Genomic DNA, 15,666 nt, shown 5'->3' on the forward strand with positions numbered 1-15,666 from the left:
ACAGATTACCCCATTGGGAAAAATTGGGCATGTGCCCTGGAGCCAATGGAGGCACTTGATTTGAATCTGTGGTTATTAAATTGTTTGAATATTTAGTAAATTAGCAGATAAAGTCAGGTGATGATATTGTTTACCTTGCATTAAGACTGTATTTGATGCTTCCTGTTCTGCCAACATAATTGCTGTAGTTTGAAGTATGCTCGTAGATGTAGGTTACTATCTATCTATCTATCTATCTATCTATCTATCTATCTATCTATCTATATATCGATATATATATATATATATATATATATATCCTATATGATATGATATGATATGATATGATATGATATGATATGATATGATATTATATTCTATTCTATTCTATTCTATTATATATAATGACATGTTTTTGACCTGGAAATAAGTGATATATAAATTTTATTAAATTCAAACATCTTCTCTCTGATGCCTATGCCCTTCCCTCGCTGTTGCGCACGCTTTGACGTCATTTTGCCGGGAACACACGGTCCTGACAATGTTGAAGGTTTAGAAAAAAAGCCCGCGCTCGACTTCCTCCTCACGGCAACAGAGTTTCCGCCTCGACCGTGACGTCACTGTCCCGTCCTTCACTACCAGGCAGGAAACTTCCCGCGCTCTGCCCCCCTTCGGTGAAAGTTCACAAATTAAAGTCGAGTGGCGGGAGCTGTTGTCTGGTGTTTATATCGTCGCGAGGAGACAAACAGGTTAGTGCGGCGGTTTGTTTACGACGGAGCTCGGACGGACTCTGCTGCGTGTTGTTTACACTCGTGTTTGCTAGCGCGCGGCTTTTAGCCCCACACACACACAAGGAGGGAAGCACCGAGGTTAGCATCACTGCCAACAGAGACATGTTCACCTCACTCCAGTCACACGCTCATCAAACGTCAACGCACTGAGCTGATATAACACAACTGTGAGAGGATGTGACCGCGTGTAGACAAAGTACGTGACGCAGGTGTGATGCTAACAAGTGTGTGTGGAACTAGTTTCACCCCTAATTGGACATAGACTGTTTATAATAGGCTAATGGACTAAACTATGTGCAGAATAGGGGGGTGTCTCTCCTTAGCTGGGGCATGACATCCAGTTTGATACATTTCTCTCATAATATATGATTTAGTTGATCAAATATATTTGTTTTTATCATTTATCTATTTATATTGTTCTGCTTCACATCTACTTATAGTGTTTTCTTATAATATCATCTACTTCAAGATAATTATCACTGACACCACTGTAATTTGCAGTAAGTCCACCACACTCATCATAGTTTCTAAGCACATGCACCATGTTACAAATGTATTCTGCCACTACAAGGAATATAAACACACACACACATTTTATATTTTTAGCTGTATGTAAAGCAAAGTGGGTTATCTGTTATAATCTTAGCTTTATTTCCAGGTTGCAATAAGCTCTGAAAGAAGTATAATGTGACCTTTTTGATGGTTTTGATTGCTGTCCCTTATTCTGAATATATTTGTGAACCGCCCCCCTTATTGGATTGTTGCGTTGCTACCATCACTGCGCTTCTATTTCATTTTTCTCTATCTAATCATCTTCCCTAACGTGTCCTCTGCTCTCCATGTTCGTTGCAGGCCATGGACTTTAAAAGGCGCAACGGTGGCCCCTTTAGGGGCGGGGCACCTCAGGCCAAACGGGGTAAACCGGCCGGCGAGTGGGAGGACAGTCCGTCGCAGTTCGAAGAGGAACTGTCCATGTTCGATGAAGCAGATATGGATTCAGAGGCGATGGAGGGACAGGCAGGTCATGATGTTATTCCCGTAGGTGAGTGTTGCACAGGAAATCAAAACAGACGTAGGTGGAATGATTCAAATTATTCTGGTACAGGTAAAGATGGAGTTGTGTAAATGACATGCAGACCATTTTCACAAATGGCCAATAACTTGCAGTTAAGTTTTACCATCTCCATAAATCGATAATCGCATAATCACTGATGCTTAGAATTTTCCTAAATTCTTTCTTAAAGATCATGTTTATCTTATAGCCTGACTTTTTTTTTTTTTAAGGTAAGTAAACTGTTTGGTAGCTCTTACAAATACTCTTCTTGTGTTCATTCAGTTTTGATAATGCTCTCAGTAGTTACTTGTACTAATCGCCATAATAAATATATATAATTTTTCTTCTGTTTCTGTTTTCTGTTTCCTTGTTGTGTCAGGTGATCTATTCTCAGCAAACCTTAACCCTCGCTGGCCGCGGCCTACTGCTCCTTCACTGGAACCATCATCTGATACTTTGGTGTTTCAGCAGATTGATCTCGACTATTATTTAGGTAATTATCACAGAGGAGTTGTGTAGAAGCCAGACTTCAGATAATATAGACTGAATTCTTTGATATATTTACTGTTGTTATTAATATATAAATAATGGTCATCATACTACACAGAGTATTTGTAAATTCACCTATATTGATTTCCTCTTTTCTGTTTTGCAGGGAACGCGGTGGCTGGTATGCCTGGTCAGTCGCAGGGAACAGTTCCCATCATCCGCATGTTTGGGGTGACAGACAGCGGCAACAGTGTTTGTTGCCACATTCACGGATTTGCGCCTTACTTCTACGTTCCTGCACCAAGTGGTGAGTAATTATTATCTTGTTAATGTAAAGTTGAGTTTAAACACTCTGTACATTGTATAAATGTCATATATGCACATTTCTCTCTTCTGAGCTGTCACTTTTCGAAATGATTTCACCCTTAGAGGAGGAAAAATCATGTAATTCTTATTCATCCCACAATTTGTCTCCCTCTTTCTGCTTCCTTTGAAAAGGGTTCACGTCTGATAACTTGGGTGAATTCAAAAGAGAACTGAACTCTGCTGTGCTGAAGGACATGCGCTCCAATAAGGACAACATCTCCATCACAGTTTTGGCTGTGGACATCACCCAGAAAGAGAGTGAGGACAAGTGATTACAAAATGCTTCAAAGAAATTGTTGTTATACGATAACAGGGCTGATCCTGGTTACAAAGAACAGTTACTAATAAATAAATGAACAAATATGAATCAATGCTATTTTAATACACAAATGAAAAACTGTGGCTTTTTTGCATCTAAGACTCTTTGCCTTTTTCCTACAGGCATGTATGGTTACCATGGACAACGCAGTGTCAGTTTCTTGCGGATAACCATGGCGATGCCTCGTCTCATTGCCCCAGCAAAGAGACTTCTGGAGCAGGGCATAAAGTTTGGACCTTTCTCACACCAGAGTTACAAATCCTACGAGGCCAATATAGATTTTGAGATCAGGTATGTGTGTTACAAATTCTTCTTTACATGTACCACATGGCTTTCTCAGGGGAAAAAAGTGGACAAGTAGCTCAGTGAACCTCTCTCATCGCAGGTTTATGGTGGACTGCGATGTGGTGGGATGTTGCTGGATCGAACTTCCCAAAGGCAAATTCAGAGTGCGTGAGGAGAAGAGCATGGGGGAAACAAATTCTCAGTACCCAGGCAAGGTAGGTGTTGTTTACGTTTTTAACCACAAGAGACAATCTGCCTCGTCTTTATGCTGCTCAGTGGTTGACCAAATGGCCGGCATTCTACATGGGTCTGCTGTCATCTTCCTATTTCTGTCCTTCAGGTGACCTTGTGTCAGTATGAGGTGGACGTGGGATGGACAGATTTGATAAGTCACCCAGCGGAGGGAGACTGGCAGAGGATCGCACCACTCAGGGTCCTGAGCTTTGACATTGAGTGTGCAGGAAGAAAAGGTGAGGTTCTTTCTTTACCTCTGGGATTTTCTTTATCTCAACCCAGCATCATATTTAGAAACATGAACAGGGCTTGATCATAGTTTGATGAGAAGCAAATGCAGATCTTGATTTGGACGTTACCTGTTTTCTCTCCAGGAATCTTCCCAGAGGCTGATAAAGACCCTGTGATTCAGATAGCGTCTATGGTCCAGCGTCAGGGTGACTCGGAGCCCTTCATTCGCACTGTGTTTACCCTCCAGTCCTGCGCCAGCATTGTAGGCTCTCAGATATTGTGCTTCACACAGGAGAAACAGCTGCTGCAGGTAAATATACAAGATTTAATAATGACCTGACAAACAAACAAACTGTATTTTGACAAGTTCTTTGTTTCCTTTTGTAATGTTTCATTGTTTTGTGTCTGTCTGTGTGAGCAGAGCTGGGCGGAGTTTTTGAGAACAGTGGATCCAGATATCATCACTGGCTACAACATTCAAAACTTTGACTTTCCCTACCTGCTCAACAGAGCAGCTGCTCTAAAGGTTAGATGGAGCCACGTTAATGTACAACTTTCATCCATAACCAAAGACTAAAAATGTTCCTGACAGATTTAGCGTCAGTAAGAATCCCTTAACTACCTTTGTAAAATGTATATGTTGCAAAAATACTTAAGTTTTCCTTTTTATGTTTGCACTAAGTTCATGTCTCCCCCCCTCTGTTCAGCAAAATATGTCCTTCTGTGTTTAGGTGAATCTGTTTCCCTACTTGGGCCGAGTGCGAGGAATCAAGTCAGTCTTGCGAGACCTGAACTTCCAGAGCAAGCAGATGGGACGCAGAGAGAACAAGATCACTAACATGGAGGGCCGCGTTCAGTTCGATTTGCTGCAGGTCAGCAGCCTGTGCATTATAATTCAACAATAGAGAAGACATTGCTTAGATTAGAATGATTTGAGGAAAAGATATGTTGAATATACACTGACTGGTGTGTCTGTCTTATCAGGTGCTCCTGCGGGATTATAAACTGCGCTCATACACACTAAACGCCGTGAGTTTCCACTTCCTGCAAGAACAGAAGGAGGATGTACAGCACTCCATCATCACTGATCTGCAGGTAACCTTTCTGCACCTGGAAGAGAGCTGGATATTTTTTTTAAAGCTCTTTAAATTTGACTTGACATTGAGTTGTCGCTGTTGTCGCTCATCCATCTTGCCCCCGTGTCCTTCCTCTCAGAATGGCAATGAACAGACTCGCAGACGTTTGGCTGTCTACTGCCTGAAGGACGCCTATCTCCCGCTGCGCTTGCTGCAGAAGCTGATGTGTGTGATTAACTACATGGAGATGGCCAGAGTGACAGGTGTGCCTCTCACATACCTGCTGTCAAGAGGACAGCAGATCAAGGTCGTCTCTCAGCTGCTGCGACAGGTAACAAAGGCAGACACAAGGCACAGATATTAGATACACGTTGACTTAGAGATGAAAACTACAAGTCTCTGTACATGTTTAGGCCATGAAACAGGACCTGGTCATGCCTGTCATAAAGGTAGAAGGAGGAGAAGACTACACTGGAGCAACTGTCATCGAGCCAGAGAAAGGGTATGTATGTCTGATGTTTGTTTGTTTGTTTGTTTGTTTGTTTGTGTGACTGTATAGCTTTTCAGAGATTTTTCTGTTGTTGCAAATGTGTCTGAACGGAGAACCTCCTCCTGCATTCTTCATATGTGGAAGACAAAGTCCGGACCTCATTGTGTGGACATTTTCTGGAGTTCATATCTGAAAACGGCTTGTGACTCCTCTGGTCCTGTCTTGGTCTTGTCATCTTTCTTCCCATGACCACCCTCTTCTTTGTGTAGGTATTACAGCATTCCCATTGCCACCCTGGATTTCTCCTCCTTGTATCCGTCCATCATGATGGCTCACAATCTGTGCTACACCACCCTGCTGCAGAAGGGCTCAGCAGAGAAACTAGGGTGAGCATTCGTTTTGTACTTTTGCACCTTAAACACTTAAATGCATCACATTTATCTGTCTAGTATTAACAGAGCAAACTAATAACTGAGGTGGTTGTGTTTCTTAAGCCTGTCAGCTGAGGACTTCATCAAGACTCCGACTGGTGACCTGTTTGTGAGGAGCTCAGTGAGGAAAGGACTTCTACCGGAAATCCTGGAGAACCTGCTGTCTGCCAGAAAGAGGTTTGAATTAGTTTAAATAAATCACAACAAATTGAGCTGAACTCGAGTGAGTATTTAGCATTTTTGTTTCACAGCTACTGTAGCATGGGGCCTTGATTTACTGCTAAAGCCAAACTTTAATCTGTTTCCTCTTGCTGTGATCCCATTCTGATTCACTTAACATACAAAATGTATCATGAATCAGCCCGATGTGCCTCCCTACTCATCTTGTTGCTCCGTCTTGCCACAGGGCCAAAACAGAGCTGAAGAAGGAAACTGACCCTTTCAAGAAGCAGGTGCTGGACGGCCGTCAGCTGGCTCTCAAAATCAGTGCTAACTCTGTGTATGGCTTCACTGGGGCCCAGATCGGCAAGCTGCCCTGTCTGGAGATCTCCCAGGTGAGCACTTGACTCTTCATGACAACTCTGGAGTAATTATCTTGCTCAGAGCTCATACAACTGACTGCATAATATGTTAACATGTTTACATATTGTGATATATATGTGTATACTCTGATAAGTGTGAATGATCTTCAGCTAGAGAGCTTTGTGGCATTAGTTCCTCTTCTATCACATTGGTAAGGGGCTGTGTTTTCAAATGTAACCAGTAAGAATCCATAAAACTATGGTCTTTTCAAAGGTAGTAATCTGCGTACACACACAAAGAAAGGTCAAAGGTTGCATGATTGTATTGTTGTGCTTCAATTCCACTTTTTAAAGTTCTGGCCCCACGCTATGCTTTAACCATGTGATTTTAAGGCCTTAAAAAGTCTTCAAATATTGTACTAGGTCTTAAATTGTCATAAATGAAGTCATCACAATTTGACTCACTGTCGCTCTTTCCACTGCGCATGTGGGAAGTGGGAGCACAAGCGCTAAACAAACAAAGATGTAGAGCAAAGATTGGAGTTGAGACGGAGACCACAGAACAGGCGGAGGAAGAAATGTAGAACAAAGAATCAAACACAAACATCTAACATGTAGGTGAAAAACAATGATGTGCTACAGACTGTGTGATGTTAACCTAGTTAGATACACATCACCCTCAAAGACAGATGAGACAACTCTGAGTTTTGCTCAGTAGCAAATATTCATCTTCATCATTGAAACTCATGACCTGTAGCGTGGCTTTGTGCTCCGTGGTCAGTGAAAGGTTAATCCAGCAACAGGCAATTTACCTATTAACTGAATTAAAACTTTTCTTATCTCATCTAGAGCGTCACAGGTTTTGGGAGGCAGATGATCGAGCAAACCAAACAGCTGGTGGAGTCCAAGTACACCATTTCCAGTGGTTACCCAGGTGATGCCAAGGTGAGGAAAACATGCTGTCAACATATCAGATTAGTTTCTTTCTGTAATTTAAACACTTATATGTGTGTCTGTGTTCTTTTATTTGTTGTTAAGGTCATCTATGGCGACACAGACTCTGTCATGGTTAAACTCGGGGTTTCGACAGTTAAGGAGGCCATGGAAATCGGGAGGGAGGCAGCGGAGTGGGTGTCGTCCCATTTCACACCACCAATCAAACTGGAGTTTGAGAAGGTACAGTTTCAGTCCAATCTGTTTATATGCACACTTTGCTATTTGATTTGTTTCTCTGATAAAGAGATGGTTCAAGTGCGCGTTTATTCTCACACACACTAGTTTGACCTGAATGAATGAACGACATCTGTTGAGATATAACATGACACAGACAAGCTTGATTTACATGTGATCCCTCAAAGTTTAATTGGCTTTTTATTCACGGAGAACAAGATTCCTTAATATTACACATTTCACACGTTGACTTGACTTGAAAATAATTCAAACCATTCAGCACAGTCATAACTACCCAGCATCCTTTGCATTAGGCTTGTTAATTCTCAACAACATATTTGTCCCATTTAAAAAGTTCAATTGTCAATTCAGGTTTAACTAAAATCTTTTTACTTGCTGTTTTTATTTCACTTTTTAAAAGGACTACACTTTTAAAGCCTTTGGAAATATATGTTCCTTTTTAAGACCAACAGAATATGTGTAGGTCTTGAAAAAGCTTAAAGCCTTTGTCGGCTGTTAAGTTATTAAAATCTTAAATTCCTTCAAAAAAGGTCTCAATTTCTTTTTTACTGATGATTATATGAATTGTATATGATTATAGCATAAACTGTCAGGTAAATCTCCAGTTATACGATTCCATATCCTTGACTTTTTGTAAGAGCTCTGTAGATCTTTGTGTGTTTAATCTAAACTTGGAGGATGAAGTAGACATGCAGCAGCACTTCCTGCCAAAGTGTATCTGTAGGAATAGGAAGCTGTTTTTTGGGACCACAGGAGAGATGGAGCATCCTCTTGGCTCACAAGTTTATTTTCATCACCTCCACAGGTGTACTACCCGTACCTGCTGATCAACAAGAAGCGATATGCCGGCCTGTATTTCTCCTCCAGTGCAGACACTCATGAAAAGATGGACTGTAAAGGCATTGAGACTGTCCGCAGAGACAACTGCCCTCTGGTGGCGAACCTTATCGGCACCTGTCTGCAGAGAATCCTAATTGACAGGTACACACATATCAGAGATGTTGCTTCTCAGGATTTCACCGTAGAACAGTAGAACTAACTGGAGCTGGTGTGGTGTTAGGGATCCGCAGGGGGCAGTAACTCATGCCAAAGAGGTGATCTCAGACCTGCTGTGCAACCGTATCGACATCAGCCAGCTGGTCATCACTAAGGAGCTGACGCGCACCGCCCAGGAGTACGCTGCCAAACAGGCACACGTGGAGCTGGCAGAGAGGTCTGATTATACTGAGATGATTTAATTGACATTGTTCTTCAAGGGAAATTATTGTGTGTGTGATTATGGGTGAACGGACTCATTAACATGGATGCTTCTACAGGATGAGGAAAAGAGATGCCGGCAGCGCTCCCAACCTGGGAGACCGAGTTCCATACGTCATCATCAAGGCTGCAAAGGGAGCAGCAGCTTACATGAAGTCAGAGGTCTGTACTGGCAGCTTCGACTTTTTTTTGAATGTGTGATTCACCTCCACATCTCCTTTCCTCATGATAAACATGATAATATTGATTCTTCAGGATCCAATCTATGTGCTGGAGAACACCATTCCCATCGACACACAATACTACCTGGAACAGCAGCTGTCCAAGCCCCTGCTGAGAATATTTGAGCCCATCCTGGGAGAGAGCAAGGCGGAGAGCGTCCTGCTCAGTGAGTCAGCACACACACACTCTCTCTCAAACTCTGGAAAGTCTGTTTCAGTTGGAGATTTCCTTTTGCATATAAAGAATGCAGCAGGAGAATGTTTGGCATTTTGAAGCATAAACTGAGTAATCTATAGACTAATCTTCCAAACAAAAACAGTACATCTGCAGGGATCATATGACTCAAAGCTCCACAGTTCAGAAAAGTAATGCGTGTTATCCTTTTGGATCTTAACGTCACTTGTGGTTATTGTCGTGTCTGTCAGAGGGCGACCACACACGCTGCAAGACCGTGTTGACCTCGAAGGTCGGGGGACTCATGGCGTTTGCTACGAAGAGGAGCGCCTGTATCGGCTGCAAAGCTGTGCTCAAGACGGACGGTATGTGTGCTCACATTGATGTCTCCTTTTTTAAAGAGGATGTTTTGCTATTTGTTAATAATTTTATATTTATTTTATTATTTCTGCAAGATTTAACGTGTGTGTGTCATTGCAGCGGCTGTGTGTGATTTCTGTAAGAAGAAGGAGTCTGAACTTTACCAAAAGGAGGTAAGCAAGATGCTAAAGGACTTAAATGTTTTTGTTTTTTTCACGAGCAAGATTTGAAGTTGATTTGGTTTAAGTCCCAGCTCTGAAAATGTTAGAAGAAAGGCTCTCTTGTGTTTGGCATCATTTTGCCGTCGGGTGGCTTTTCAGAGCTTAAATCAATTAGAGAGAATTTGCAGATTTCAATATGAAACCAAATTGAGTCCCTGTGCCCGGTTATTTCCTTTTTGCTGCTGTAGACCAGTGGGCTGTGATTTAGTTTTTCCACATCGACTGTATTAGCAAAGCAAATAACTATAAATTACAAGGGGCAGTATCTGCAAACAAATGTCTTAAAATGTTGCTTACATTTAGCTTGTAAATTACAGATCTTTCACATGAACACACTGGAGGAACGTTTCTCTCGCCTGTGGACTCAGTGTCAGCGGTGTCAAGGTTCCCTGCACGAGGATGTGCTCTGTACCAGGTACATATACTGTATAAACACAAGCACGTTTAGTATTAGTGTGTTTATTGCAGAAACTAGGCTGAGCACACACTGGCAGTTTTTTTATATTTAGTAATGCTGTCCCCCTCTCTCCTCTGCAGCCGGGATTGTCCCATCTTCTACATGAGGAAGAAGGTTCAGAAAGATTTGGATGACCAGAGCAAGCTAGTGTCTCGTTTCGGATGGTGAGGAAGAGGCACACACCCTCATTCCTCCTGTGCCTCTTTTTTGGACTTAGTTTTTTTTTTCTACGTCTACTGTGCTTGTAAAAATGCGTATATATATCACTGTTTCTATATTTTCTAATATGAAGAAAAATAAATTGAGTAGTATGTTTTTTGTAAAATAAAATCAAACGCAAAATCTACTTTACGGAAATGAAGTCATTTGTGATTGCCTTCCTCTTCAGTGTCAACCTCAAACCACAACCCCTCCTCTTCACTGATTCAGTACCTGACAAGATGATATTGAACTTTAAATGACACAAACTGAGGCAGAAAACTGGATGTTTTGTTTGTTCTTCTAAAGAAAAAAGAGACATTATCGAAAGTCACAAATCAGATCTGGGGCCTGTACTACGAAGCAGGATTTGTGTTTGCGAGATAACTGCTGGTTTAACTCTGGTTTTTCAGTCCACGTGCTAAATCATCATGGTAACTTATGGTGAACGGCCAACCTGCTCCAGTGTAGGTTAAGTTTGAGATCTAGACCTGGATAAGGAAACCCAGGGTTAACTCAATTCCAATTGATAACCAGCTTCATACACATTATCAGGACGGCCAATGTGAAGATATGTTGAACTTGCATTGTAGTATAGCCCCAAAGTGTAAAATGCGGCTCGGTTTGAGATAAGTTTGTCTCTTTTGAGGAAACACTTATCCTCTTGAAAACCCCTTAACCAAGAAGATCCACCTCAGATAAACAGGACGAGACGTAAAAGCTAGACGTTTACTTGTTCATTACAGCAGAGTGATTTTACATAGCTGTCAGTGTCAGATCCAATCACGTTACATGTTTTTTTACAGTGGAATTACATCATGTCAAAGTGACGAGTCGGGCATTAGGAGCATGATGGATAAATTCTATACTTGATCATTCTAAATACTTGGCTGAAGTTATCTCATTTACCTTTGATATAATTTCAGTAACTATGTGGACAGAAGTTTCTCAATGCAGATGTTTTTTTTTAAACTGGGACAATCGGTTATGCTACAAAAATAAAAATCCATTACATTTTAAGAGCGATGGTAATTATCAAAAAAGACAAACACTGCAATAGAAAAATGTTGCGCTACTGAATGTGTTGATCCAGCATCGAGTGGGATCGGATACCATGACAGTCGCTGTGAGGCTGCTGCGTGAAACCACTGGTTTGAGTGGTTTCATGTCACCACGTGGACATTTGCACACCCACACTACATGCTCTGGTGGAGTGTGGTGAAGCAGAGGCTGAGCTTGGAGACAGTGACTTACAACTACAACCACCAACAACACTGGGACTGACTGCATTCAAAAGTGGACTTTGGAATGCAGTGCGACTTTGGACTGTGTCAGCACTTCAAATGATAAATGAATAATGACAAAAAGTTATGGAAGCAGGGGTCAGACTTGACAGCGCTCATTCAGTTGAACTGGCACTACCACTAATCTTAAAGTCTAATTTAATAAACAAAACGTGGAATGGATAAAGTGCACCTCGGAGACTGGAACACAACTTTGAAGCTTTTGTCACTCGTGCTATCCTGCTACAGTTCTTTCTTTAACTTATGGTCTTTGTGGGAAACTATATATATATTTCTGTTGTGTTTCAAGCCCCAGATGACAAAACTATCAAAAAAACCCAAGGGGGAGAGGAGACAAACATTTTCTGGAAGCAAAGCATTTTCACAAGAACAAAAAGCATCCAAGTCATCAGGATCCATTTCTCATGACGAACATGCAACAGTTCACCTGCAGATTGTGTCGAGTCCTGGTGAGATGCATTAGAAACATCACCTGTTGTGATTGTGCAAAGTGCAGTGACGCACTGCCGTGAACCCTTGACCACCTAGAGTCAACAGGAGCAGAAAACACTGGCCGGATTATACGTAATTAGAAAATGAGAATTTTCTATACAAACAACTTCTCACAGGTTCTTGGAAAATAAATCCTTCTACCACAGACTCAAAAATTAAGTTTCACAAATGTAAACAAAAAAACAAACAAAAAAAAACATTCCACTAAAAACTAGAGCGTCTAGTAGTTTGGTCATCAAAACAAACTGCACATTGGATGAAAACTCGTGGCAGCGTGCTGTTAGTAGAAACCGTGATGGCTGTAAAGATGGATTTTGCCTGCTACCCTGTCTGGACTGGAGCTGAGATGGAAGTCTCCAAAGTGACAGAGGAGGTGCAGTGTGTGAGGGAGGAGGAAAACAAGTGCCATAAAGAATGCTGTGTGTGTGTGGTTTGCTATAGTATCAAACAACGTCTCTGAGTGTTCTTCTTGCTCTTCTTGTTGCTGCGGTTGGTCTCCTTATATTTTCTAATCTCCCGTACCAGTGAATAGAACGCTTCCTCCACACCCTGCAAAACACACAAATTATGTTAGATTGTTAAGTAGGTTAATACGTTTAATCTTATTTACTTACTTGCTGGAACATGCCTCCATGCAAACTTAAACATAGGTGTCTCTGTCTTTCCTACACACCTGTCTGGTTTTGGCAGAGGTCTCCACAAACGGCACGCCGTAGCTTCGTGCCAGCTCCTGCGCCTGTCGCGACTCCACATTGCGAGTGCCCAGGTCGCTCTTATTCCCCACCAGCACCATGGGAACGCTGTCACTGTCCTTCACCCTGTTGATCTGCTCTCTGAGGAGGAGACACATGTACTTAAGAGGCTGAAGCCATCTTTCTTTCTGAAGGGTGGGTTACAGTCGCAGATCTACGCCTGCTGCATCACCTTCCTTTAAATTATGTGAATATGAACCAGACTGTCTGTAGATATTAATTACTGAGTTACATGTGCTGTTCCTACTCATCAGGAAGTAGCCTCGTCATGCTACACTCACTGTCATGCATGGTACAGTATGGTGCAATAGTTGAAACACCGGGCAGCATCTTGTACCTGTAGAGGTGAACGTCCTCAAAGGACTTGATGTTGTTGATGGCGAACACGCAGAGGAAGCCCTCTCCTGTCCTCATGTACTGATCCCTCATGGCGCTGTACTCCTCCTGACCTGCCGTGTCCAGGATGTCCAGCAGACACGTCTCTCCGTCAATCACAACCTGTTTTCTGTACGAGTCCTGCAACATAGCACGAGCATGATTACGACAAGCAGGGCTAAACGGTGTCTGCAGAGAACCTACAGTGGATTGCATCATGTTGATTCCTTTTTCTGCTTTTTTTTTTGACAGTTACACGGCTCCGTCGTGTAGCAACAAGACCTTGCTGAATCAAATGTTTTGCAATGAACTTGCTGAAACAAGGAGTTTTTTTTTAACACCAAGTATGACATGTTGTACATGTATTTACTGTGTTATGCATGTATGTATGAATATATACATATACACATATATATATATATATATATTTAGCCGTCTGGCAGGCTCCATAGAAACTTTTAAATTGCTCTTAAATATACATTTTACCTCTGCAGTAGAGGAGTAATGTTTTCATGAGTTTGTTTGACTTTGAGCTGCATTACACAAAAACTACTGAATGTAGTACTGAGCCAGGGAAGAACCCATTAAATTCATAGTGAGGATCTGCATCAGGCGGATCCAGGAGATTTGTTTTTGCACTTTCTTTAACATTGCAAAGCGTCTTTTTGTTTTTTTACATTTTCACAGATTTCCCCGGGAATACATGGTATGTGCTCTACTTGGTGCTTTTGTAGTTGTAAGTTTGCTTTTTTAGACTTTGACTTGAGGTTCTGGATTCACCGTCAACCTTTTACTAAATAACTTGTTAACCTTATACTACATAGAAAATGTTCATTATTATCATTTTAAAACTGTAATGTCTAGCTCTGATCTTACAGACCATTTTAAATCACATTAGACTGTTCTACTTCATTTTGTTTTTATTCTTTTCTCATCTGTAACATTTTCATGAAGTTTGTATGTAGGGGTTTGAAAGTCACTGCTACATAGGATGATTATTAATGATTTGACTATTCAGTGACTCAACACCCAGATAAAGATTAACACTGAAACTGTCTTTTCCAGAGTTTGTCCTCTTGTCTGTCCTCTGCAGTCTCTGGTTGCCGGTGTCTCACCTCGATGGTTGGATCATACTCATCTACGAAGTGGTTCTGGATGAGCTGGATGGTGAGAGCGCTCTTCCCCACGCCTCCGGCCCCCACCACCACCAGCTTGTACTCGGTCATGCCTGGTGGGGGAAAAAGAGGTGGAAAACACCGGTTAACCAGTGACCGTGGACACATCCGCACCAGTTGCTCCTCTCCCTTCCTGCGCGGACACTGGCCCAGATTTTTTTTTTAAAATGACTGCTGCTGCTGCTGCTCCTCCATGTTGAGCCCTTCCCCTCCCGACACGAGCCCGTTTCCGTGTTTCTTACCTCAGCGAGGGGGTCGATGGATGCTCGGTCTGAGAGGAGAGTTCACGCACACTTCACGTTCTGGATAAATCAGATTAGCTCGCTACATTACGTTAGCCTGCGAGACGGGTTTCCTCGTTTCGAAACACTTGTGGGGAAACACTTCGCACAAGTGGCCGCAACTTGTGTTCCGGGTCGCCAGCCGCTGTCCGGAGAAGGGAACGCGACTTACTTTCCGAACGCTACTTGTCAAAACTGTAACTTTGCGCTACAAGTAGTTTAAAGACTTAAATCCTCTCCTGGCTCCAGTTTAGTCTCCATTGTGATTCATTGCGAGGCAAGAGCAGCTTCACGTTAATCCCCTCTCTTCGCGCAGCCAATCAGACGCCCGGAAGCAGACGGACGTCGCGAAGGCCCAATCATAATTGAGTTCTGGTTTTTTTTTGAGCCCGCCCATATCTAGCAGCTGCGTCCAATCACAAATAAGCGTCGCTGCAGACGGGCGTGGCCTCTCAGACAACCTCGCTTCCTCCAAACTTCACATCACGGAAGAAATATGAATTATTTTTATAGTTCTTATAATTATTATGGCTGTCATAGTTCTTATAATGTTTAATGATGAAAATAATATTAATATTTACAACAATAATAACATTAATATTTACAACAATAATAATATTAATGATCATAATAATAACAAGAATAATGATAATGATAATAATAATGATGATAATAATAATAATAATGATGATAATAAATATGATGAACTTTACACACATACAAACACAGTTACAAGGTTCTATATAAGTTGAAAATTAAAAATTAAAGGCAAGTTATGGGAAAAATAATAAAAATGCAAACAATAAGAAGTAATTTCAAAGCATTTAGGGCATTTATTCTCACACTGGTGCTGAATTAAATACGCATTATAATCCATTCCTCGCTAAACACTTAATGTTGTCCTTGTGAATATGTTTCCTTCATTAACACTGTAATCAGAT

The 15,666-nt window shown here is 41.7% G+C and overlaps 2 protein-coding genes across 4 annotated transcripts; one reads left to right on the forward strand and one right to left on the reverse strand.

The window, feature by feature from the left end:
- The first annotated feature begins 378 nt into the window (after positions 1-378).
- On the forward strand, positions 379-10,494 carry pold1 (polymerase (DNA directed), delta 1, catalytic subunit). 2 transcript variants are annotated; one of them, XM_035181492.2, is made up of 27 exons: positions 379-728; positions 1,623-1,812; positions 2,204-2,317; positions 2,480-2,620; positions 2,812-2,937; positions 3,121-3,289; positions 3,384-3,498; positions 3,624-3,753; positions 3,892-4,058; positions 4,170-4,274; positions 4,480-4,620; positions 4,733-4,843; positions 4,964-5,155; positions 5,238-5,326; positions 5,584-5,700; positions 5,809-5,922; positions 6,152-6,299; positions 7,116-7,211; positions 7,305-7,442; positions 8,263-8,438; positions 8,518-8,670; positions 8,774-8,876; positions 8,970-9,102; positions 9,362-9,475; positions 9,591-9,643; positions 10,009-10,106; positions 10,229-10,494. In XM_035181492.2, exons 2-27 carry the CDS (start codon positions 1,626-1,628, stop codon positions 10,314-10,316), a joined length of 3,318 nt encoding a protein of 1,105 aa, XP_035037383.1. In that variant the 5' UTR covers positions 379-728; positions 1,623-1,625; the 3' UTR covers positions 10,317-10,494. The 2 variants fall into 2 exon arrangements, with proteins under 2 accessions (XP_035037383.1, XP_035037384.1); XM_035181493.2 differs by lacking the exon at positions 379-728 and adding an exon at positions 740-966.
- A 567-nt stretch (positions 10,495-11,061) lies between these two features.
- zgc:55558 (GTPase KRas) lies at positions 11,062-15,071 on the reverse strand. Of its 2 annotated transcripts, XM_035181500.2 has the most exons (5): positions 14,687-15,071; positions 14,385-14,497; positions 13,232-13,410; positions 12,816-12,975; positions 11,062-12,691 (listed from the first exon to the last, which is right to left on the reverse strand). In XM_035181500.2, exons 2-5 carry the CDS (start codon positions 14,493-14,495, stop codon positions 12,578-12,580), a joined length of 564 nt encoding a protein of 187 aa, XP_035037391.1. In that variant the 5' UTR covers positions 14,496-14,497; positions 14,687-15,071; the 3' UTR covers positions 11,062-12,577. The 2 variants fall into 2 exon arrangements, with proteins under 2 accessions (XP_035037391.1, XP_035037390.1); XM_035181499.2 differs by lacking the exon at positions 14,687-15,071 and having other exon boundaries at positions 14,385-14,659.
- Between the last annotated feature and the right edge of the window lie 595 nt (positions 15,072-15,666).

The sequence above is a fragment of the Hippoglossus stenolepis genome, chromosome 16, assembly GCF_022539355.2.
Source record: "Hippoglossus stenolepis isolate QCI-W04-F060 chromosome 16, HSTE1.2, whole genome shotgun sequence".
NCBI classification, from domain to species: domain Eukaryota; kingdom Metazoa; phylum Chordata; class Actinopteri; order Pleuronectiformes; family Pleuronectidae; genus Hippoglossus; species Hippoglossus stenolepis.

What these genes read in the sequence shown, in the direction of transcription:
- pold1 (XM_035181492.2), top strand. Translation starts at nt 1,626, where the DNA reads ATGGACTTTAAAAGGCGCAACGGTGGCCCCTTTAGGGGCGGGGCACCT. An exon ending in GGACATCACCCAGAAAGAGA is followed by an intron (nt 2,938 to 3,120) that starts GTGAGGACAAGT and finishes TTTTTCCTACAG; the next exon opens with GCATGTATGGTTACCATGGA. An exon ending in ATTCTCAGTACCCAGGCAAG is followed by an intron (nt 3,499 to 3,623) that starts GTAGGTGTTGTT and finishes TCTGTCCTTCAG; the next exon opens with GTGACCTTGTGTCAGTATGA.
- zgc:55558 (XM_035181499.2), bottom strand. Translation starts at nt 14,552, where the DNA reads ATGTGTCCACGGTCACTGGTTAACCGGTGTTTTCCACCTCTTTTTCCC. An exon ending in AGTATGATCCAACCATCGAG is followed by an intron (nt 13,411 to 14,384) that starts GTGAGACACCGG and finishes GCTATGTTGCAG; the next exon opens with GACTCGTACAGAAAACAGGT. An exon ending in CCTCTGCCAAAACCAGACAG is followed by an intron (nt 12,692 to 12,815) that starts GTGTGTAGGAAA and finishes TGTGTTTTGCAG; the next exon opens with GGTGTGGAGGAAGCGTTCTA.